Raw genomic sequence first — 24,800 nt, 5'->3', positions numbered from 1 at the left:
ACCCCCCCTCCCCTCTGCTCTCAGGGCCTCTCTCTCTGTCTCTCTCCCCTCTCTGTTAGAAAGGGATGTTAGCATGTAGGCTTTCTCCCTCAGAAATTCTGAAATACTAAAGAAGAAGTAAGTTTTTCACTAACCAAGTCCACGTTTTTGGAATCATGTCCATGCCCCACATCAGATCACCAAAGGCTTTGAAAACAGGAGATCTCTCTCATGCTCAGATTCTCTGCATCCCTGTTGTAATGGATAACTGAGCTTATTTGTTCCTGAAAGCAATTAAAATATACTTTTCCTTAGTTCTGAGAGGTACTGCAAAAATGTCTATAATCAGAATGCATCTTACAATTGCCTCACTTTTATTAGCCACTTTTACTAGTGCTTTAATAGTGTCTTTTCTTTTTTTGTCTGGGAAGCTGTTATTAGATTGATGACATATCTCATAATGAGAGTGACTAAGAGTCAAGAAAATATGGTTCACCTTAACAGGGCCAATGTAAATGAGCCTCTTGTTTGGACGCCAAGACAACACAACAGCCTTGCTTTCTCCCAGTTGTGTTCATCTGATAAAGACATTACAATAGCAAGAAATTATGATCTATAACCCTCCACTGGAACACTCACACATTCTTGGCCTTGAACGCTTCAGCAAAATGCTGCACGCTACGGAGCAGAGCGAGGTCCAGGGTCATTGCTTCTACCTTGGCTTTATGCTGGAATGAAAGAAAATAAAAAGAAATGATAAATAACAGCAAGTTTAGTTCATGGTATCAAGTTACAGTAAATGTGTTATGGAATATGTCGGAATTCCCCTGCTTAATATTAGACGCCCAGAGAGAATATAAATCACTGGAATGAATGGAAGAACAAGGCTTTTACTGCCAATTTTGGGGAGGATGTGAGGCTGGGATTCTGCTAAACCCACAGGCTGAGGGTTGTGCTGGGTTTCATTCAGCACACAGAACAGGCACCAAAGGGTCTTCGAGCTCACATTATCTCCTCTCAGTCTGCATCCTAAAAGGCTGTAACACCAGGACAAAGCCTGGCTTATGCAAAGACGCAATGGACAACAGTGTAATCTCAAAAGCTGCCATTCAGGTTCTGAAATGTTTCTGCTAAGACTGCATTAAAAATTAAAGGCAATTCATTTATAGAAAGTACAAAAGCAGGCAAGACTCATTTTTACCAGTGGACCCTGATGGACCCAGATCCCATAGAGAACCCTGGCTTAGTAACCCAAAAAACTCAATGGACAGGTGGGGCACATATTGTTAATAATAATAATACTGTTAATAATGGCTACTGTATATTCAGAGCCTACCCTGGGCTGGGCATTTACAGACACCATCTCATTTAATGCTCACCACAACTAAAAGACAGGCATTGTTTTCTTGTGATCTTACAAGAGATCACAGAACTAAGAAGCTGGGGGCAAGAAAGGACCCCAAGTCAGTCTAGGGCCAAAGCCCAAGTTTCCTCCTGGCAAGAAACCAGAAGACTAAAGAGCTCAGGATTTGAAATAATCATGTTCCACTGGACAGGCTCCTTGTGGCATAATCCTGGAAGGATAACTCATAGAGTTGTCCTTCCAACTTGCCTTGTGCTTATAGGGCCCTCCCAACTTTTAAGTCTGGATGGACTTCAGAGTGGGAGATTAACTACTATCACTACCTAGACCTAGCTCCTCCAAAGGACGTAAAGCCAAGAATGTCAGGGCCACCTGCCTGTTTAGGTAAGAAGAGTCCCATAAAATAAACAGTTGACTTGGGAATTCTAGTCTAGACTGTGATACTTAAGTAAGACTAAGGAGAATAACATGATACCATTTGGATGCTATGAAGGTGGACACAAATGGCACTGCTGAGAACATCCTCCACCTGAATTGTCTCATTCAGGGAAGCCCACAGGAGCTGTGCTGAGAGGTTCAGTGTATCTGTGGCTGGTTTATCTTGGCCACCTAAGTCCTGGGCTCTAACACAAATCCTAAGCTTTGGACAATAAACATCAGGCAGTGGCAGCTGGAAAGCACACTGATTTGGGGCCATTTAACATTGCTAAGCCTCAGTCTCCTCTTTTGTAGAAGGCGAACATTAATGATCTAGTCACAGGATTGTGAGAATAAGTGTTAAGCACCTAATATCCTATCTGGAAGAGAGAAGGTATTTAATAAATTTAACTAGAAGAACAGAAGTCTATTGTGCAAAATTCTTGCTCTGATGCCGCTTGGTGATAAATGGTAGTTTGTGAGGGCTACAGAACCATGTAGTGGATAGATTGACATTAATCATGTCCAGAGATCTTCACCGAAGACCACATCAGACCAGATCACCGACTATTAGATCCTGGAGAATCTCCATCATACCTACTAACAAAGCCTGATTTTAAGGAAAGGTGGTATAAAGTGATTAAATTCTTTCTCCAAACTATAACAGTGTATCACTGGCAAAGGCACTACTGGATGATGTAGATTTTAGTTCTTAGTCTTGGATAACAACAGCAGATGCTCAAATGTGCAGATTTTGGAATGATGAGGAGAAGCATTAACTGGGTGCAGGAAAAGGAAAACATGGCAACCACGGATTTTGTGAGTTTCCTAAGACCAGGGAATGACAGAGGTGGAGAGTATGCTGAAAAGTGAGGCCATGCCCCTCATCCTATAGGAAGAAAACTGCCAGCAAGAGGAGCAAAAGCACAGAGGGAGCGCACATCCTGTGTAGAGGCACAGAACCACACATGCATCCTGTCTGAGAAACTGACGTTTATCTGATGGTCAAAAATCTCTCTGGAGTGCAGAGATTCCCATGCCTCGTAAACATTTCACCGCTTAATTTGACATTCAGTTAGCAGATAAAGTGGCCTTCCACCTTCAACTTACCTCCTCTGGTCCCCACCCCACTTCACTTGCACGTGACGCACACTGCCACACACAGATTCTTACAGAAATGTGAATGCGTCACAAGAAAAGGTGGTAGTAAAGAGATTGTGCCTTTCAGCCAAGCCCCCACTGGAAACCACGAGGGGTATGCAGGCTACGTATTGTAAAGACGTTTGTACCTATCCACCCCTGACCTATAAAACAGGGAGAACATTCCCAGATGGTGACCCCAAAGCAATATTTCAACAAAAATAATACCACGGTCAAGTAGCCCATATAGTCTTCTATATATGTGACTTACAATTGGTACGTTTCCTTTGGTTCTCCCCCTTCACTTCAAAATAAAACACAGAGCTGCCACTACCAATAAGAGCAAAATCAGAACATACACCTCTAAGGGGACAAGAGGTCACAAGCCATCAAGTAGTTCAACAGACTAATCCACAAGCTGTGGGCTACTAGGCTCCTGGGGATAGTGATTCCAGTCCACACGCTATTATTCAGGTAATTCTCTTGCCCTAGGTATCAGTTTCCTATTTCTTCTACTGACCCTTAGAAATGCATAAAAACTGTTTGCAGTACAGTAAGTCCTGGGGAGGAAAAATGTAGCTTTTAGAATGAGGGGGGGTGTGTGTGTATTTTTGTGTGTGTTGGGGAGTTTGCACTTCCAATTGTCTAACAAACTTTGCAGCTTTACAGAAATGTCTGTAATGGGAGGTGCTCTAAATCAGAATGTGGTGGCTGACAGATTGCTAACAGAACCCATTTTTGAGGGCCAAATTGTCGATTGTTAGGTGAGGACAAGAGATCTGATCTGCCAATGTGAGACTTCCTGCCTTGTCTGGCAGTGAATCTACAACTCACTGTAATTCATTTTCTTGGTTTAACTCATGAACTTTTTGTTGTTGTTAACTTTTATTTGTAACTAATTATAGACTCACAAGAAGTGGTCAGAATGGTACAGAGAACATTCATAGATCCATCATCCAGCTTCCCCAATGTTGACGTCTTACATATACATAGTATGTTGGCAAAACCCAAAAATCAATGTTGGCACAACGCAATTTATTAGACCACAGTCATTACTGAGATTTCACCAGTTTGGGAATGCATTCCTTTTCTTTTCTTTGGTGTATCTTTATGCACAGTTCTATGACATTTCATTATATGTACAGATTCATATAACCACCACCACATTCAAAACACAAAAATGTTTTATCACTGCCCAGGAAACCATGACATTCATTAAGAGGTGTTAGAATTAGCACACGCTACCTGGAACATGACCAGTTTGGGCCTTATTTGGCCAGAGACTGCTCTCTGGATTGGCAACACAAACAAACAAAAACCCCTTTGTACCTCGGAATGGCCAAGAGGATGTGGTCTAAATTCCTAAGCATGGCTCACAAGATCCTCTGCATCAAGCAGGATGTGCTTCAGTAAGGAACAACCCCCAAATCTCCACGTCTTAAAACCACCCAAGATTATTAGGCACTCACACTCCAATCCCATCCCAGGTTGGTGGGCTCATATTAATTGTAGTTAGCCAGGGGCCCAGGTCAACGGAGCCTCCACCACCTATAACATCACCAGCTTCCACAGCATGTGGAAAGGAATGCCGTGAGTTGCACGTGGAATCTCAAAGGCTTCCATTTGGCAGTGATAAGCATCACTTCTGCTCACATTTCAGTGACAGAGAAAGCAATGTGGCTGTGCCTAGCTTCAAGAAAATGCAACCCTCCATGTGGGGGACAAATGGAAATGTATAGTGAGGAACCATAACACACAGTCCACAACTTGGTCCCTGTCTACCTCTCCAGGCTTATTTCAAGCCACTTCCTGCTTCACACTCACATTAATTTAAAAAAAAAATTAGAAAAGAAAGATGAATATGGACCATAAAAAAGCATCTAAAATCCCATCTCCCTAATATAAACTGTTAGCCTTCCCTATATCCCTCTTTCTCTTCCTTCTTATCTATCTACTCATCTATCTTCCTACCTACCTATTTAACCATCCACCCACCTACCTTTAACAGAAAGAGATTTATACTGAGAACATTGAATCTTGAAATGCTGTAAAACGCCTCTCTCATATTTGCTTTCCTGAAATCCTCATTCTTTCCTCTAATCATACCGGTACACAAACATCATCTCAGGCAAAATTGGAATGTTAATTTCTTTTAAATTATATATACAGACACCACTACCCATTATTTTAAAACAGAAATGCACAGGTGACATCCCACACATGAAGCATCAGGTAACTTCTAAGTAGCTTGGAAGCCCACCTGCTCCCGACACCCAGAACTTATAGCCAGAAAGACATAATTAAGTAAGCTACATACTCTTCTCACATTTCCCAGGGATACTGGGGCACTCACTGGTGGCACAGTTCACTGGCACCTTCAACACACCTAATCTTTTTGATCTATTCTTCATTAAGTTCTAAAACCTGTCTCAGTGATTCAAGAGTCTGCAAATGTAGAATCAAAGGGGCTGCTTGTTGTTATGCAATAGTGATCTCTAGTATGATTTTATGACTATAAATTAGCCAAGCATGACTCAGATGGGATACCGCCTGAAACCAAAGGAACCATATGGGGAGTGTGTGGTATTTAAACAGAGAAATGGAGAGATGTTGTCATCCTCAGCAAAGACACCAGAGCCAGGCTGACCTGGAGCTACAGCCTGGCATGACCACAGCACTGGCAACTTGACTTCAGGGAAGCTATTTGAATATTCTGGGCTTCAGCTGCCTTATTTGAGAATGAACATAATAGCAATTATCTCATAGAGTTAAAGATTAGATATAATGTATATAAGGTATGGGGCATTCTATTGACTCTCAGTAAATACTCTTGTCATTATTTTGAAGGCTGCTGCTAAAATGTGATGCCCATTGTTTTTCAATAATAATGCATTAGTAATCATGGGTCTGCCTTGTTTATTCCATTAAATTAACATAAGTAGCTCAGAAAAAGTTTGACTAGCTCCTCTATGAAGGATGGCACATAACCTCAGAGAAGGAGGAAGGAGGCTTACTGAATCTCCCTGAAGCCAAGGTGCCCCAGTTCCCAAACTCAATGAGTGTTTAATGCCATGGACTCAAGCTGGACTGCCCGAGCCTGAATAGCATCTAGCACTTACCTGCAGGGCAAGCTACTACTTCTTGTGTATTCAGTTCTCTCCTCTGTAAAATGGGAATAATTATAGCACCTGTCTTATCGGAAATGAGGTCATACACGTAAAGCACTTGGAATGGTGTCTGACACCTGCTAAGTAGTCTGTAACTCCAGATCCAAATGGGTCTAGGCTGAATGGGTTCATCACTTGCCAATGGGAGCAACCTCAGAACACTGACCATATCAGTTCTTGCCTCACAGCACCCGTCTATCCCTACAGCAACCCTGTGGGGGGCAGTTATCATCCACCCATTTCACAGATGGAGAAACTGAAGTTTAAAAGGATCTTGTACAACTTCATCCAGGTAATAACTGACTAGAGCCATGCTTCGTACCAAGTCCAGATTTAATCACTATTCTGTATTCCACAACGCCCACAAAATCTACATGTCTTCTCACCCACCACCGCTCCCTCCCCCTCAGAGACCCTTGCAGCAGCTAAGCCCAAGATCAAGGGAAAACACCAGGTCTGCAAATGCCTCATACAGAGGGCAGCATGTGGTCCTGCTCCTGGTCAACAATAAGGGAGACAACACGTACAAGAGTGAATTCATTCATTTATTCATTCATTCATTCGCTAACACCACCACCTCTAAAGGTAAATGCATTTCCCACAGATCCAATTTCCTTTATTTCTTTTCTTTTTTTCCCTTCATCATGGCAACATGTCACAGGCAGTATCTCGTACTCACACTCTGCTTACCAACAAAAAATGGTAACATCTCATGGTAATAGGCCTTTACAAAACCAGATATAAATAATTCCAATGATCAAAACTATTTTTAAATACCACAAATTATTACTTTAAAATCATCATTAACTGCAAATTTCCTGTGAATTAGCCGGGAGGCTATTGATGTGTTTTCTCCACTATCCCATTTCTTGCCATAATGGACCCAGAGTATTTGGTCTGGGGACCCAGCTGCTGGGTGTGGTACATGCTGAGTGAAAGCAAATGCACATGCTTCAAAACACTCTCCCCTCACATCTGGACCTTGCTTTCTCCACTCAGCTTCACCAAAAGAATCCCCAGTGCTCACATTGGACACATCCAACAGCAGGCAGGAGCAGCTATTCCTCGTGCTGTGTCGAGAGCATTATCAGTAAGTGTGTCAAACAGAGGAGCACATCAGGACAGTGGCTGGAGGTGGCAGGACATGGAAACCCAGATGTACTGAATGGCACACAGAGACCAGTCTCCAATATACCCAGAGAAAATCCTCTTTCACTGCAGGGGACTTGTCATATGCAACTGCAAAGGCAGGACTTACTATTTATAGGGATTAGCTATTTTGTGATCTCACTACGAGGTGCCAATCTATGCAGCAGATTTGATAAATATTCTACCTAGCCCTCCCTTAAATGTATGGAAGAGTTTATTTCTGGATTCCCCTAAAAAAAAAAAAAAACAAAGCTCTTATTTACATATATTTGTTGATGATAAAAACAACAAAAATAGTGATCACCTATACTACACGATATGCTTGGTATTTTTTCATTTAAGAGTAATATGAAATATCTTTTGAAGCATATATAATTTTCCCCATTTTACAGATGAGAAAACAGAGGCTGTTAGACTTTAAAGTGGCAAAGCTATTAAGACACAGATCCAGGCTTCCAACTGAGATGTGGCTGGTTCCAAGGCTCATGTCGTCACAGGATTTCTACACTGTGCTGCACCCTTGCAGTCATATTCTTCAACACATAACACCAGGAAGCTATAAAGGAATTAACATCATCTATATATTCTTATTTGTGTCTATTTTATATCATATTTATTTTATACACTTAGAATTTACAAGAGGAGCGTTATTGCTGAAAGAGAAAATGTAACCACGGCAATAATCTACATTCAGAGCTTATTGCTAATGGCACCCTGCAAATTCTAATCCAATGGGCCTTAATTGTATTATGCTGATGTCTCTCACCCTTCCACTCTACATACTCTCAGTCCTGATTTTATGTTCTAAAACCTTAAATAGGAGTTGTCACATTTACAACAGCAAGAGACACTGGTGCCGAGCATATTATTGACACGACATTATTCACTGAGCAACAATAGAGATCTAACTAAACTGGTTTAATAATTCATCAATATCCTATGTGGGACTTCATAACACTAATTTCTCCCGTATTATTTAAGGGATGTTAATGGTGGCAATGCATGGCAGCATCTTCACTGGGAAATGCATGAAGGGATAGATGCTCACATTGATTTGTGATTCTTGTACCTCTTAGTCAACCCCAAGCCAGCATTGTGAGCAAGGCTAATGGGGAGTTTGCCCAATCTTCACCAAGCCTAAAGATTAAAAGAGTGCATTCATAAATGCTCTTTCTGATAGGATACCCAGAAAAGGGAAGAGTTTGAGAGTCTCTTTCCTGGCTCTATGCATTTTAACAGGAACTTCGCTTTTAATGAAAAACTGCTCTTAGAAAATATTGCATGTTTTGAAATAGGGAACCACACCAAAAATTATCCTTGGCAAAGACCTGGATTCTTTTTTTTGAAGTCTTGAAGGATGGGGGCTGAGTGTGTCATTCCTAACTTTCGAATTGACCATCAAGCAACAACCCTCACTCCTGGGCCCCCCACAAGCACCTCCTCCACCTACCTCCCCCTGCCAAAATACACAAACATCCCTAATAAGAAAATCATGACAACTCTTCCTTCATTATGTACAGGCCAACATTTATGCCTTGTGTTGCTGGAACTCAATTTATAAAATAACTATATCAATATCTATAGGTAATTGTGAGGCTATTCAAGGAGAAATTGCATCGGATAACAGCTTATTTAATTTGGTCTATGAGTTACGTGCAGTGTAAAGAAAAACTATTAAAAATGCTTAGACAGTAATTGGCAATATTTTGCACTCTGGATAAAAAAATGCTTATCTTGCCAGAAACTAACAAGAGAGTGAAAATATTCCAAAACCTTCCAATTTCCCTCTATGCAATGTATTCACTTTGCAGCTTAAAAACAGTTTAAGGAAGGACAGTGAATGACACAGGAGCTTGGCAGTCAACATGAGTGTGCATTTATGCCTTGCGATTGAAGAAAGAGCCTTTTTTCATAGTGAATTTTTCATTCTAATGTAAGTGGTGATTTACGTTAACTATAGGTAAAGCGTGGTTACATTTTCCTGAAGTATTGCAGGCAAGTAAAGATAGTACAATAAGTTGAAGCATAAAAGCTTTCTCTGTCATAATATTTATTATAATGGCATATAAAATAGCTGAAATAAATAATAGATGACTAAAGGTAAATTCATATGATAAAGAATCCTTCAGCAGACACCATTACTTTTGACTGCTCTAGTTTTATACACAGTTGAAGACTCTTAATAAACATGCTCTGTATCTTATGTAAGTACTGGAAACATCAAAGAGGTACTTAAAAGGCAACATACTGGACATCGGCTAATTTACTGTATAATTATCTTCTCAACAGGAATAGTCTAGATACTTTGAATATTTAATACTTGTGTTCTTAATGAAACTTGTTAAGCATCGGAACTCCCCGCTTTGGGGAAGTCGCTGATAAAAGAAAAATCAGCGTCCCCGCTCCTAATTCAGAAAGAGATGCAAAGCTCAAAACGTGAGATCTGGGGCCTGTTGACTATTTGGTGCCAGACAGATAGCAGTTACATGGAATAGAAAGAGAAAAACAAGATTTGTCAGCTCTTGTCTAGAGGATTTTATATTCCACCTGAAGGACTTCTGAAGTTTGAAAGATCCTCCAGTGGAGGGAGATGGTCTTCAACACAGTGTTTGGAAGGCAGAGACCCATACACGGATGGCAGTGACTTACTGTACTACTCTTGCTTGCAAGCCCTCAGGAAAACATAACCATGCTTCACCTACAGGTATGATAAATCACCACTTACGTTAGAATGAAACATTCACTACGAGAAAAGTCTCCTTCTTCAACAGCAAGGGAGCAGCATCTCCCTCAGGGGTTCTCAACCAGGGACCATTCTACCCTCTACCCCCAGCAGATATCTGCTAACGTCTGGGCACATTTCTGATTGTCACAACGCATCAGAGGTGTATACTGAAATCTAGTGGGTAGAGGCTAGGTACGCTGCTAAACATCCTACAATGCACAGGAAGGCCCCCCATAACAAAGCAATATCTGGCCCTAAATGCCAATAGTGCTGAGGTTGCCTGTGTGTGTTTGGTGAGAGAAGCTTCCATTCACCCTAAGTGGTCTTCAGCCCTTTATATTTACCATTAGATGTTAAAATAAAACTGTTCTGTTGAAGAAAGGACAAATAATTCAGAAGTGGATAATGCATAAAGTGAAAATGTCCCCCAAGTCCCACTGTCCCAAGATAAGCACAGTAACAATATGATTCAAATCCTTCTACAATATATTTTCTGCACATATGAAACACTGTGCAACTTTTCCTACCAACACAATATTATAGCTCATGGGTTGTTTTACAACCTGGCTTTTTTCAGTTAATACACAATTGAATATACCTAAATAGAACTCTAGCCCCAATATTTTTAGCCCACTATGGAATGTTCAATCGTTTATTAAAAACTGCCCCCATATCCTTCATTAGTTTTGTGAATTTGTTACATAAATTCTCGAAGGCTGAATTAATTAACAGTAAAAATAGAAATTATAGAAGAATCTGCTCCTTGAAATTACTGTGAGGATCCAATGATATAGTATCTATGAGAAGCACAGATACTATATTGAACAGATATCTTATAAATGTTAGCTATTGTTTTATTGTAATTAATATTATATTATACTGTTTCCAGTTTGGGTTTTGGGGGGCAGGTGAAAGCAATTTTGCAATATATACACTTTGCAATATGTGATTTTTGTCTATAGGATAAATTCCTAGAAGTAGAATCACTAGGTCAAGAGATATCCACATTTTAAATTTTGATAGATTTTTGCTGGGTGTCCTCCAAAAGGTTATACCAATTTCCATTCCCAAGAACACTGCAGGAGACTATGAAAGAAAAGCAAAACAACCAATAATTCACATTGACATTAATAGTAAATTAAAATGTACAGTTTCATATCTCTGTCTCTAATACCTAATATATAGTGAATGGCAGGTTTTCAAGGCAGGCTTTAATTTAGAAAATGAATGAATAACTCTACAATCTACCATCAAACATGGTACAAAGTCACAAGTAGAAATAAAAGTTGGCTAGAGATATTGGCAGTGATAATTTTCCATAAGCCATTTGGAAATCCAGGCATTTCTCCTGGTGCTTCAGGCTGGCTAGCGGAGCACCTGCCTCTGGGAAGTTGGCCATACTACATGTGATGGATACCCACTTGGTATGCAGAGCATGTTGTAAACATGTAATAGTATCATCATGCTTGAAGAGTGACCATGGCAGCTATTTTTAATTTATGGATGAGTCCAAAGAGAGAAATCTTTCAGAGGTTTTGCAGAAGCAAGGTAAGACACTCCACAGATAAACTAGAAAAGATTAAAAAATGTTCTTCAGAAAGAAATGAGGTTTCCTGCTTAAAATGGCATCTGACTAGCAACCTCTTAGAGGTTCCCACCAAAACATCCATAAAAACAAAGGTGAGACCCAACACGCACACACACACATGCACATACACAGAGTCAAGTTATAGCCAGATTTAGGGCATCATTTAGATTAGCTACAAGATCAAATATTAAAATACAATTAAAAATAAACTAGAAAAGGAACTGAAATAACACTAACAAGTGGAATTTGTTTTATGGGAGGCAGGATTTCATGGAGCCACTAAATCACATTTGGTCTTCTTTGCTGGTTTGAATGACAGAGACATTGAATAACTTTATACTTTGTAAGAAAAAAATTAGAAATATATATTAAAATTTTAAGAATAACTGACCACAAGCAAGCAAGCAAAAAAGAAAGGAAGAAAGAAAGAAAGAACAAAAAGAGAGAAAGAACCAGCAGCCGCAGGGAGGTGGGAAATGATATATGGCGTGCCTGATAAAAAGAAAGTCCATCAATCTAAAAAAGAGGTCTATAAAAAATTATAATAATTTAAAAACTTGGTAGAGAAGAAACAAAAACTGGAATATAGAAGTAGTACAAATGTAATAGTAATCACAAAAAATGTAAACGAACTTAAGTTCACACATTAAAAGACAGAAATCAACAAACTAGAATTTTAAAATGAGCTCTATGTTGTATAAAAAAGATACACTACAACTAGACAGAACTAGTTGCCCCTCAGAATTGCTCTCCACTTTCCACAGCATGGGAAAAGAGCATGACTAGAAAGAAAACTACATTTTCTGACCTACATTGCACTGGATGAGACATTTAGGTTTCCACTAATGGTCTTTGAGCGGAAGAGTATGTAACTCCTGGTCTATTCCTCATATAAATTGGGTGCCCCATTCTTTCTTTCCCCTTCCATGAGATAAATGTAAGCTATAATAAGTTCCCAGGAGCTGGTAAAGCCACTAAATGAAAAAAGTGTAGATACCTTACGTCACTCATCAAACATACAAAAGCCACCTGTTGATCAGAGACACCCATGTGGATCTGTGTCATACACTAAAAGACATTTGGTCAAACCACTCTCCGCCATAACATGAAAAGTAGATCTGGTACCTACTGAACATGACGTTCTAGGGAAGAGCCAGAATGTCAGTGTGTTTCGGCTGCTCTGTGCTTTTACCAAGATGTTACAAGAGGGAGATGTGTTCTGGGAAGAAGAATTGTCCAGTGTGTAAGCAGAAATGAAAATTAGGACATTACAGAGTTGAAGAAGCCAGTTTATTCTGGAGCCCAAATACCACAAAATAAGCCTGAAAAAGTCTTTAAGAGACAATAGCCCATTACAACTTCTGAGTTAATTCAAATAATTCAGCCCAGTAGCATATATCAGATTAATGATGCTGCTTTTCAACCCAAGCCCGTTCTTCCAGGTGTGGTATGGTAGTTGTTATTGAGTTGACAGAGCGAGAGTGAAAGAAAGGCATGATGATGACAAGTTAGAAAAACAAAACAACTTGACAGTCCTGTCTAGACATTGGTGTGGCTACTACACATGAACTAACTAGAAACAAATAGATCCAAACCCCACTAAGATTATTAAGGAATTACATTGAAAAAAAAATCAATCTGACATTAAAAGCCTATAACTGTTAAAAATAAAAAACCCAAGCCTCAACCATGCATCAGCAGGAAGTGGGCTATGATAGCTGTTTATATGTTTGTTAGCAATTGTGTTAAGCTGGATTTCTCATTCTGTTTATTAATCCTCCCTGAGAGAGACACGTTTCTAGAGAATGGACTGATACAGTATGTGACGAAAATGTTTGCCTCTCTGAGCTGTGTTCAGACATTAATGAGAAGTCAGTCCAGTTCCTCAGTATCATGGCAGGTGCATTTGTGTGGCCTGCTCAGGCCAGGCGAACTGCCCTCCCCTCCAGCGTGTGTTAGGCTTACTTATACCTCTACTCTACCAGTTGCTGTACATCATTTCCTTCTTAAATTCTTCTCTTCGATCCATTTCTTTGTAATCTAGAATAAGTCTTCTAGTAAGTTTGTTAAGAAATGTATATGGAAAGCATTTCCTGAGCCCTTTCATCTTTTCCCTGTTGCTTCACATTTAAAAGATGCATTTGAGTATGAAATTCATGAGTTTGTTTTTTCACCGAAATATTTTTCACTATCTTTTGGAACTTACTGTGACAGAGAATAAATCTGACGTCATCGTGTAAACTGCTTACAATAGTGTCTAGCACACAGTAAGCCCTGGACAACCATTAGCTATTATATTTCCAATTTTCCATGTTAATGCATTTTTCTTTAATGTGCATGTATCATGGATTTGATGAGAAAATAAACTATTTTCAAAAGAAAAGAAAGATAGAGGAGGAAAGACAGGAGAGAAGAATGGAGGGAGAAAAAGGGAAATGAGAGAGAGTGAAACAGAGACTGAGAAATGTAGAGAAAAACAGACAGACTTAGATGGGCCTGCAAGGTTTCCAGGTCTGTGTGACGGCTTAACCAGGACTGCTACAAGCCCTGAAGTCCAAACAGGAGCTGAGGGAAGGGGACTCTGAGGAGTGTGAGAGTGGCCAACACTTGCATGCAGATTCAGAGCAGCAGAGGGCTATCCCATCATCTCTGTGCACACGTGCAACATGCTGGTTCAGGCACCAGCACATGGCCACATTCGTATCTAGCTGGCTCTGTAGTCTTCCCTCTTTCAGCCATATGGGACAAATGAATCATGTTGGGCAATTTTGTTAAAAGCCAGCTAGGTCACAGACCGCATGTGTTCCGAAGAGCATCCCAGAAAACATTAGAGTGGGTAGGGGAAGTGTGGGGGACACCACCTTATAAATGTCCATTAGAAGCCACTTTAGAGAGGCATGCATGTTAAAACAGCTTGGCCTCACTGCACGTTCTCCCTGCCTCTTCAATATTTATAAACAGCATCTTCCCTTTTACCCTTGGCTTGATGAGACAGATGTTCTCTATGGGAAGAGCTTCTGCTGCTTGCAGTGTGACAGGGTAGCCCAGGGTTTTCACCACCTAAAAGAGGCGACTTGCTACATTTGGCACAACAGGAAAACTAAAGGACACCACTGACTTCACAAGGTTGCACTCCTTTCTGGGGTACCAGATTGGCAATGCCTCCCTCAAGAAGGAGATGTGGGGACATTATGGCTAAGGGCCACATTTTACAGTTAACCCAAGTGTTACCTGTCATCACACACGAAGGAACTTAGACCTTCTTCCCCTATATAAAGGTAGGAAATCCATTTCATGAGACAAACACTCATGCTAATTAAACACTCTTGAGGACCTACCCTCTGGCAGATACTATTCAGGGAAAGGGAGACTGCAGACATTGCCATATTTTACCCCGCTGAACCCTTAAAAAGTGGATCTAATTACAAAGTTGATCTATAAACAAAGCAAAGGCTGAGAAAGTGTGAGAAATCTGCTCAAAAATCATATGATTAGTACCTGGCAGAACTGGGATTGTGGGTCTCCCTCTGCTGTAATAAGTCAATTCTCCTTGCAAGATAGTACCACCATGTCTGTGCCAGAAATTATCCTTGAGTCCAGGAGATTACAGTGGGGCCACAGCCCAAACATGCTTTACTCCCAAGAATGTTGTTCCTTCCATAAAGCCAAAGTCTTTTATACATTTTTTTGTTTTGTTTTATTTGGACCCTCACAATTTTAACTTTGTGATGGAAAAATACAGCTAACTTCAGCTTCTCTCCTCCCCTCCTCCCCCAGGCTTTGGATTAACCAAGTGTGATCACTGAGTCATGTGTAATGTGAATTGTTTCCATATGTGTAGAAATAAGATACTAACCTAACCATCTGTTCAATCTGATTTAAGGAAACAAACTTTTTTTTCCGAAGGACCATGAGTCCCCTAGAATAGGGATCAGTAAACTTTTTCTCTAAAGGACAAGATAGCAAGTATTTTAGGTTTTGCAAGTCTCTCCCAAAAATTAAACTTGTGTAGTGTGAAAGCAAAAGCAGCCATATACATTGCATAAATGAATGGGTGTAGTCCTGTTGCAATAAAACTTTATTTACAAAACCAGGAATTGGACTAGAATACTTCCCCTCAGAGTAGTGTATTGACCCCTGTTTTAGAATAAGAGTGTACTCTCCTAAAGTCTGACGGTCTTATAATTAATCTTATATGCAAACACCAATGAATACATGAGAACAAAGGAAGAATGTCATATCATCCCTTAGAGTACGTGTTGAAACAGGGGTTTCAAGACATTTTCCAAGTATGCCAATAGCTAGGTATTTAGGGTGTTAAGAGTAGACATTTTTCACTGGGATCGGTGATGACAGATCAGCTAGTGATTCCCTCCAGAATCCTGGCAATAACCATCAAATCACAAGCCCCATTTTGGCCACCTGGCATGTGGGCGTGACATTTCTGTCCTGTTCATGTGCATTTATACTTCAGAAAACCAAATCCAAAACAAAACAACAATAACAACAACAACAAAATGCTTCTCCTAATGAAAAGAGAACTGCACACTTTCTTCTTTATTGGAGAGAAGAGAGTTGCATATGAAGACACAGAACTTGGGTGGGGGAACCAGGAAGGTGGGACGGACCGAAGTAGACACAAACAACAACAGAATGAAACCATGAAATGAAGAGACTGCTTACAAAAAGATTACTAATGAGGCCATTTCTTCCATGTCTGGAGATCTTTTTCTAATCCAAATGATAGCAGTAGGTCAAGGGTGTGACAGACCAGAGTCACTTCATAATATACGAAGAATTACAGGAGACACTATTGTTCAGGGAATTCCAGGTTCCTGCCAGGGAGAGCAAGTATGGACCTTCTAACAGGAATGTGGATGATTTTGCCTTTGGTGAAAAGGTTTCTAAATCCCTCAGTCCTGCCCAGATGAATTATCACACCTGGTTGGAACCACAGTTTCTTACTGGCAAGATGCTCTCTGGGCTGAGAAGCCATCAAACACCTGATTTACAGGTATATAAATATTTCCAAACAAACAAAACTCACTAACAAGAAAAGATGAAAAACAAAATGCAAACACAACCAACAGCTGGCTCCTGGCATTGGGCTCCTCCAACTAACACTTTCCATTTCATGGACTGCATCAAGACAATCACAATGGATGATGATGGAAGGTGATATAGACCCCCAGTTACTCTTGGCCAGGTGCTAAGCTGGGCACGTCACATTGACATTAATCTCTCCCTTCTTCCTCAGTGCCTTTAAGAAGCAGATATTAGCATCTTCATTTTATGAGTGAAGGAATGGAAATTAAGTAACTTGAGGTTATAAATCAGATGGAAGAAAAATTTAACCCAAGTCTAAGTGACCCCAAAGTCTCACGCACGGCTCACCCACAGTACACATAAAATATTATGTGACTGTGACTGACTATGACAGAGAGGAGGAAGGTTGAGACCATGAGAACACCTGTGAATGATAAAATTCCAGGTACCTAGGCAGAATGGGATAAGGAAAAGAAAAATCAGAAAGAGACCAAAAAGACTACATGTGTAGGAAAAAGTGTAGAAAAATACCCCTTTCCCCCGCTCTCCCAAGATCCATAATCATATGCTACACTGTTCCCTGGAAGTGCAGACATACACAGGGTAGCACATTAATCCTTCAAACACTAACAGATGCTGGCAGGGATTTAGACTGGAATGTATTTACAAAGTGACAAATTATGTTCTGTATTATAGAGAGAGAGAAAGAGCACCCACAAACGGGCTGATAAATGTCAGCTGCAGTCACGACAAACGGTTTATTTTTATTATACCGTAACCACAAATGTTTTTTTTTCTTTCCTTTTTTTTTTTTTTTTTCCTTCAGGAGTCCCAAAGATTTATTTGTTGCAGGGAAAAAACAAGATTATATATGACACAAAGTAATAACTGTAAGATCAGATATTCCAGGCACCCTGCCCTCCTGGAATGCTACATCCAGGCTGAACAGCGCTACTGAACATGCTGCCTTCTCCAAAGCACAGTAAATGGTTAATAAATCAGAACTGATACAATGCCTTGTAATTAGATACAGCCTTAGTTCACAGACTAACCAATTGATAGACAATATCCAATTCCCCCTTTAGTGGCTATCAGGAGGGTAGAGTAACTATTAAAATAAATTTAATGGCTGTGACAGGTAAGAAAATATACCAGAAGCTAAAATGTAATCAGTATATCCAAACCCAAAATAAAATTATAGTCTTTGCTGCAAACAGGGTCCCCGGAAAGAAAGCTTACGGATGGAGAGCGACATCCTCAGGCCAAGAAAGGCAAGGTCACAGGCTCTAAAGGAAAGTTCAACCTTGAAAAAGAGATTGAGAGGGGGGATTTGGCCCAGGGCCAGGAGAAAATGTAAGCATTTATTATTGAGAAACTGTTCTGAAGAATTCCTTTTATCTACTTGGTCAGTGGGATGTCAGTGGGAGTGACAGGCATCCTCAGGTGAGCATCACAGCAAGATGGCGGAAAGGCAGCCTGGAGTCCACACACCTGGCTTGGCTTCTCATCCAGACTCTACCCCAATCTCCTATGTGACCTTGTGCAAGATAGCCCTCCCACCTCCACCACAGGGCCCTCACTGTCTCAGCTGAAAACTAACGGGTTTAGATCTCATGATGGTGCTGAGATCTCTTGCCGAGTCTAACTTCTTGTTTCTAACAGGTTGAGAGACGGCAAGTATAGGAAGGTTACAGGAAGAAAATGAATAGTGGTGGTCAAGTGTATTTAGTAGAAAGGGGAACACTGTATCCTCTGGGACACTCAGGTGCACATTTCTCATGACATCACTGCAAGTTAAAACTCCCCATACTTGCACATACTTGAAAAGCAAGATTTTTAAAAGATAATGGAATTGACAAGAGTACAGAAATATATTTAAAGCCACATGTACTCACTATTAAATTGGAACTAACCAATGAACACACATGTGCACAGAGGGCAGTAAAACTCAGTGGAAATCAAGCAAGGGGCTGGGGAAGAGGGGAGGGGCAAAAATTTACCTGACGGGTACAACGAACACTATTTGGGTGGGATGGGGACACCTATAGCCGTGACTTAAGCATTACAAAAGTGATCTATGTAACCAAAAACATTTGTACTCCATTGATATTTTGAAATAAAAAAAAAGAAAAAATATATTTAAAGCCACAGATCACAAAGCAGGGTGAAAACACACATAACATACACACACACACACACACACACACACACATATCCCAGTGACTATTAAGCAGAAAGGCATTTCTTTTTTCCTAATAATGGATTGAAAAGGTTTTTGTGGTGGGGTACAGGTATGGGTAGCACTGTCATCAGAGGACAGGTAGGAAATCTTTCCTACCCCTGGAACTGAGGGCTCGAGTATTCCCAATGCTAGGGAAGGAAGGAGAGGTCATGAAAAGAACACAGTTTCGGGCGACCATTTGAACAAGATGCCATTCTGACTCCACTACTTCCTATATGCATTTGACCTCTTGGAACATTGGAGCCTCACTTTCTCCATCTTTGAAACCAAAATATTAGTATCTTCCTCACACTAAGATTTTGGGAGGACTAGATAAGACAATGCGTGTAGCATGGATGGCCTTGCACCAGCTGGGAACACAGTAAGTGCTCTATGAACCATGTCTATTATTTTTAGGCTGAGGCTGCTTGCTGGAAACCCTTCAAGCCCATTTCAATCCCAAAAGAAACAAATGCCTTTCCTGCAAGCACCAAGATGCTTGTTTTTTCTTTATCGTGTTTCACGTCACCATCACCACCCTGATGTGTCCCCTCTCTTGTTATTTCCACAGGTGGGAGGGACAAGGCACAAGGTTGGCACAAGCATGATGAGTATCAATGTCAATGTTCTGATTTTCATAATTATACTATGGTTAGGTAAGTTGTTAAAATTAGGAAAAGGTAGGTAAACTCGCTGAACTATTTTTGCAACTTCTATGTGAGCCTAAAATTAGTTAAAAATAAAAATTCAAATGAAATGGCTGTCCTTTAGAGTAGATGGATGTCCTCACAATGTTCCATGTTAAAATGCCCTTGCTTTTATAAAGTAATGCTGATTGTTGATGCAGGGATAATGTTCCATTTTGTTCATTGTGCTGTCCTTGTTTTTAATGTGTTTTCTTAAGGGGGTAAAAAAAACCTCTCTGGCAAGCCTAAGTTGGTGTCCTCATTTTTGTTTTCTTTTGAAAAAATTTATTGGATCCTGAAACCCAAAATTCTGAGAACCACTGACTAAACTCATTTAAAATTATTTTCAAATGATTGAATAGTGAAGGGAGGCAGGTTTGCAAAATGAGTGCTGTTTCCTCCGCAGAATAGTAACCATACTCCACCCACAAAGTTAATTCCCTGTGTTGTTGCTGTGTCAAAGCAAAATGAAGCCCACAGTCACCTCCTTCCAGGAAGTCCTCCCTAACCACCCCAGGATGGGTATGGCACCATCCTAGACATTCCCACACTTCCACACTATCTCTGCTTCCTTGTGTGTTTCTCTCACCAAACTTTGAGCTTCTTAATTTCAGTCTCTCATGCACATCTCTTTATCTCCTTATCTCTTATCTCGGGTTTTCTGTTTGCTTGTTTTTTGTTGTCCCTCTCCCCCACAGTGAAAATTCAAGTTATTTTAAAAAAATCTTATCTGCATTTCTATAGCTTTTGAGAAATTTAATGATCGTTAAATATATTTTTAAAATACTGTTTTAACACATAAGCTATGAAATGCTGAGAAACTTATATTCTAACTCATTTTAAGTTTTTTTTATCTTTCAGCTCCAAGGCAGATTTAAAAGAAAAAAGTTGTTTCATTTATTTCCTAAGTACCAACTATAGATCACTTATGATTTTTAATGCTCTCCTTATACGAATTTGGGGGCCCTAATGATTAGTGTTTTAATAAGAATTAAGCATAGGGAAAAAAAAAAACTCTTATTAATAATTTGCACACCTTGCCTTACAAATTAGCCTGAGAGCTTTAAAGGTTTTTATGTGAAATGTTAAAATTTTTTTGTTCAACCTTTCTTTAAAATTGGCAAGAATATTGGGAAAAATTGCCAGGCAAACCCAGCCCTTCCTGTCTATTATCAATGAAATGGAGATATATGCTCACTCAGAAAATAATACAAATCATTACAAAATTATAAATATACAATATGGTGAAGATACAGGAAAACAGATACTCATACACTGCTGGAAAAAAAATACAAACTTGAACAACCTTTCTGAAGAAGAATTTTCAATTTGCATTTAAAAGCCTGACTTAGTCCAGGTAAACCAGCAACACTGCTCATGACTGTAAAAAACTGAAAATAGCATGAGTACCCAGCAATAAGGGATTCATTTAATAAGTTATGCAGGTACAATGTAGAGTTGCTAAAACTGCACTGCCACAGAATATTTATTGATATGGAAAAATGGCCAAAACAGGTTAGGTTAAAAAAAAATCAGACTGCAATGTAATTTTAATTTTAAGAAATATAAATATATCTGAATTTTAAAAAGATAAAAAGATAAACACAAAATTAACAGTGATTGTTTCTCAGAATCAAAAGTACTTTTTCCTCCTTATTTGTCTATATCTAACTCTAATTCTTAAATTTATAAAAAATAACTACATTTTTTTACCACTAGGAAAAACAGTTCATTTGCAGAGTCCTAATTTGATTAAATATTAATAGATGCATATTATATATGAATGCATAATATACATGAATGAATTTACTGCTGGTGTCAGCAATTTTTTGTCTTCGGTAAGAGCACACAAAAGGTTATCTTCTGTCAGGAGAATCGATGTTTAATCAATGTTGGGAAGAGACTTGTCAATTAGATTTTTCAGTATATTTAAAATTTTACCATATGCATAATTTTTTTAAAACAAAGCACTGGTTCTAAATGTATCCAGAAAGATAAGAGGAAAAAGTTACAGTGCATGTGGTACATGTATGCGTATTCTGCCCAACCCTAATGCACAACTCAACTCCTCAGGAAAACAAATCACCAGGTGTATTGGTGACAAAAAGAGGAATAACTGGCCTTCTCCTAATCGGTGCTTCCACCCCTTAGGTGAGAAACCACAGCCACATAAATCAGGCCTAACGAAGTTTGAAATCCAGGTCTGCTATGGGTTAGCTATTTGGGTGCTGGGAATTCACCAAATTCTCTGAGATCTGGTGAAATGGGGAAAATTATATATCCCCAGCAAGAGTGCTGTGATCATTAAATTAGATAATGAGTATAAAGCATCTAGCACTGTGCCTGACATGTGGAGGTGACCTAACACCATAGCTAATATTGATAGTTAACAACAATCATAGCAACATTGAAATTATAATATCTCCAACCCTAGAAAGCTGTGTTGAATATTTAGGGTAATATATATGGAAATATTTAGCATAGAACAAATAGTCCATAAATGTGTCCCAGGCCAAATGTTTTCCCTGATTATGCTCAAGTCTATCCCCAAAATCAAGGTTATGGTAACATCATAAAGACAATGTTTTAGGGAGGTTACAGATAGGAGGCATGAAGCCATCCTCCACACTGAAATCATCCACACTCAAATCTTCCACACCAATTTCATGAACCAAGATATAAACATTACTGGGAAGAGAAGTGGCCATGCAGGAAGGAGTAAGATGGCTCAGCACAGATTCTTTTGCCTTTTGGAGTCATGTGTGTGTAAATACCTGTGATCTTCCCAAAGTAAGGTCACAGCAGAATCTAGCATTCTCTCTATACTAGTGGCTTCCATATTGGCATTATAACAGCATCTACAGACCCACTAGCAAGCCACATGTTTCCTTTCACAAGGAGGACTGTCAAACATCAGGGACTTCTGTGCCATGATTGAAACTAGGGGCCATCAAGGCTTTGGGAAAGCAGATTTACAGTGCCCTGGTCAGCACCCCTGCCTGGGCCTTCTAGAAACCTGTCCATGTATCTCTATATGTGTATACAGATATACACATATACACACAAACATATATGTGTACATACATATTTTTGTACACACACACACACACACACACACACACAGGAGCAATGCCTTAACAGGGGAAAACCATTTCCTAATAGTTGCTGCAGAATGACTGGCATACAGGGGCTTGTTATATTGTCTTCTCTACTTTAGAATATACAAGGAATTTCCATAGTCAAAAGTTTTTTTTTTTAAAACAGGCCACATACAAAAACACAAAAATATGACAAACAAAAAAAACCCACAAAATTAATTTAACAGAATGAAGAGGGAACATACCAATAATACCAAAAAAATTAAAATAGTTTACATTATGAACATTCATACACTGAGTCAAAAAACAAAATGCAAACATTCATTGGTAAAGATACTACAATAAGCAATTCAGAAAGATGAAGGATAAAATGCAATAAAAAGCAAAAAAAAAAGTGGTTTGCTGGGTATTTCTAAGCATACGAAAAATAATGGTCTCTTCAAATATGGAAATGTTTTCCAGTTGTAATTGCCAGTTTATACAGTTTTTCAATACATCATCAAAAAAACAGCATCAAAATTAAACTGCAGTAATGAGCGGATTAACAGGCTTCATAGCCATTAATGAAATAAAGTGCCTGAATCCCTCCAGAAAGTCGTTTGGCAATATGTGCAATGTCTATGAGTTTCAGTCGCATACCTACGCACCTGCCCAAAAAGAAAAAAAAAAACAACAACAAAAACACATATCAGCAGACACACTCTCTTCTCCCTATACCAAGCAAAAAGAGATCAATCCCTTTATTTCTGGTGGGGGTTGGGGGCGTGGGGGATGCTGGGACGGGCAATAGCGAATGTTTCCAAACAGATGTTTACAAACAGAAGGTAACTGATAAAAACCCAAACACAATGCTGCATTGTCTTCCCTGATTCACAGATGAACCCATTGGAACTACCGCAAAGAGCCTTCCTGGAAAACATCCAGGAATTAAAAGGTGCAAACAAGCTGCCTAATACCCTTGCGTAGACTGAATTCTTATGAAGAAAATAAAGTTTATTGTCTGGAAAGAGAGAAAGCATGAGGAAAGCACTAAAGCGATGGAGGTGAACAATTAGACAGATGTTCACTTAAGGAAATAAAGAGAACAGAAGAAGCCATCGCCGAGGAATTTTACGAGAATCCTGACAACTCGGCACCACGTCAAGGGCAAGGGTAAAGGGAACGCCACTGAAGCCCGGGCTGTGCAACTCAGCGCTAACTGCTGACCTTGCGGATCCCACCTGCTGGTGAGGCCGCTCCTTTTAATAAGTTCTTAAGTTCTTCCCCAACCCAAGCCCACAGACTGTAATTCTTGAGGACAGAAAGCTGCATTTCTTTTCTTAATATCCCTCCCCCACCAAGTAAAGGCAAATCATTAATAATTAAATGTCCCCAAGTCTTTGTGTATTAGTAAATGTTCTTTCTTTGCAGATCTACCAAGAATAAAGCTAAGAACTTTGCAGAAAGATTTTGGGTTGCTAATTCTGCCCCAACTGGTGGAGAAGGAAGGACAGAAAGGTGACTACTCATAGTATCACCACTGCTGGGTGATTTCTATTAACTGATAGATTCAGTGAACTGACTGTGTTTCTCTCCAGGGTTGGACCCACATGAAGCTCAGGGATAACTCTTCAGCCAGGTGGTAGGATCTGTTCCCAAACTCATGGCCGATATTTCTGGATGGTGCTTTACCTCCCACCCCATTTATCTGATTTTCTCTTAATCCTAACATCCTCACCTGTGTCTTTTTCTCCTGTGGTATTGCGCATGGGTCTACATACAAACAGTCTGAAACCCTCTTTGCAAAGCAGTAACAGAGGCTTGCTAAGATAGATGATGAAAAGAAGGAAAAAGGAATGGGTGGTTCACTGGCTGGCAGGCTGGCTGGATAGGCTGACCACAGATATAAAGAAAGAGGAGAGGAAAACAGGCATTATTTTATTTTTCCCTCATACAAAAATTTTAATTAGACAGTGTCACTATTTTACAAAAGAAGACACAGGAATAAACTACCCATTCTAGATAGCTTCTGAGACAGTTTTTCAATTAAGTAACAGAAGTATATTTTTAAAAAAGCTTTAAGAAATAAACTAAAATCTAGTGCTATGTTGACAGTCTTTACACTCCTATCCAACTCCTTCAACCATCAACCAGTCCAGAAGGATCTATCCATTCTGCTACACACTGGAAGGATGCAGAGTAAATTTAAGGCTCATGCATTCTTTAAGGAGCATATACATCA

The 24,800-nt window shown here is 39.6% G+C and overlaps 1 protein-coding gene across 2 annotated transcripts in view; it reads right to left on the bottom strand.

Annotated features, from left to right (window-relative positions):
• WWOX (WW domain containing oxidoreductase) overlaps window positions 1-24,800 on the bottom strand; it is a 911,117-nt gene that overhangs the window by 676,151 nt on the left and 210,166 nt on the right. For both annotated transcript variants that reach the window (XM_069497831.1, XM_069497832.1), the window contains one exon: window positions 619-707. In XM_069497831.1, coding sequence (XP_069353932.1) covers window positions 619-707 — 89 coding nt within the window. The remainder of the gene's footprint in view (window positions 1-618; window positions 708-24,800) is intronic.

Source organism: Eulemur rufifrons, chromosome 23 (assembly GCF_041146395.1).
Source record: "Eulemur rufifrons isolate Redbay chromosome 23, OSU_ERuf_1, whole genome shotgun sequence".
Taxonomy (NCBI): Eukaryota; Metazoa; Chordata; class Mammalia; order Primates; family Lemuridae; genus Eulemur; species Eulemur rufifrons.
Note: the sequence above shows the minus strand (reverse complement) of the source record. Positions and strands in the feature narration are given on the sequence as shown.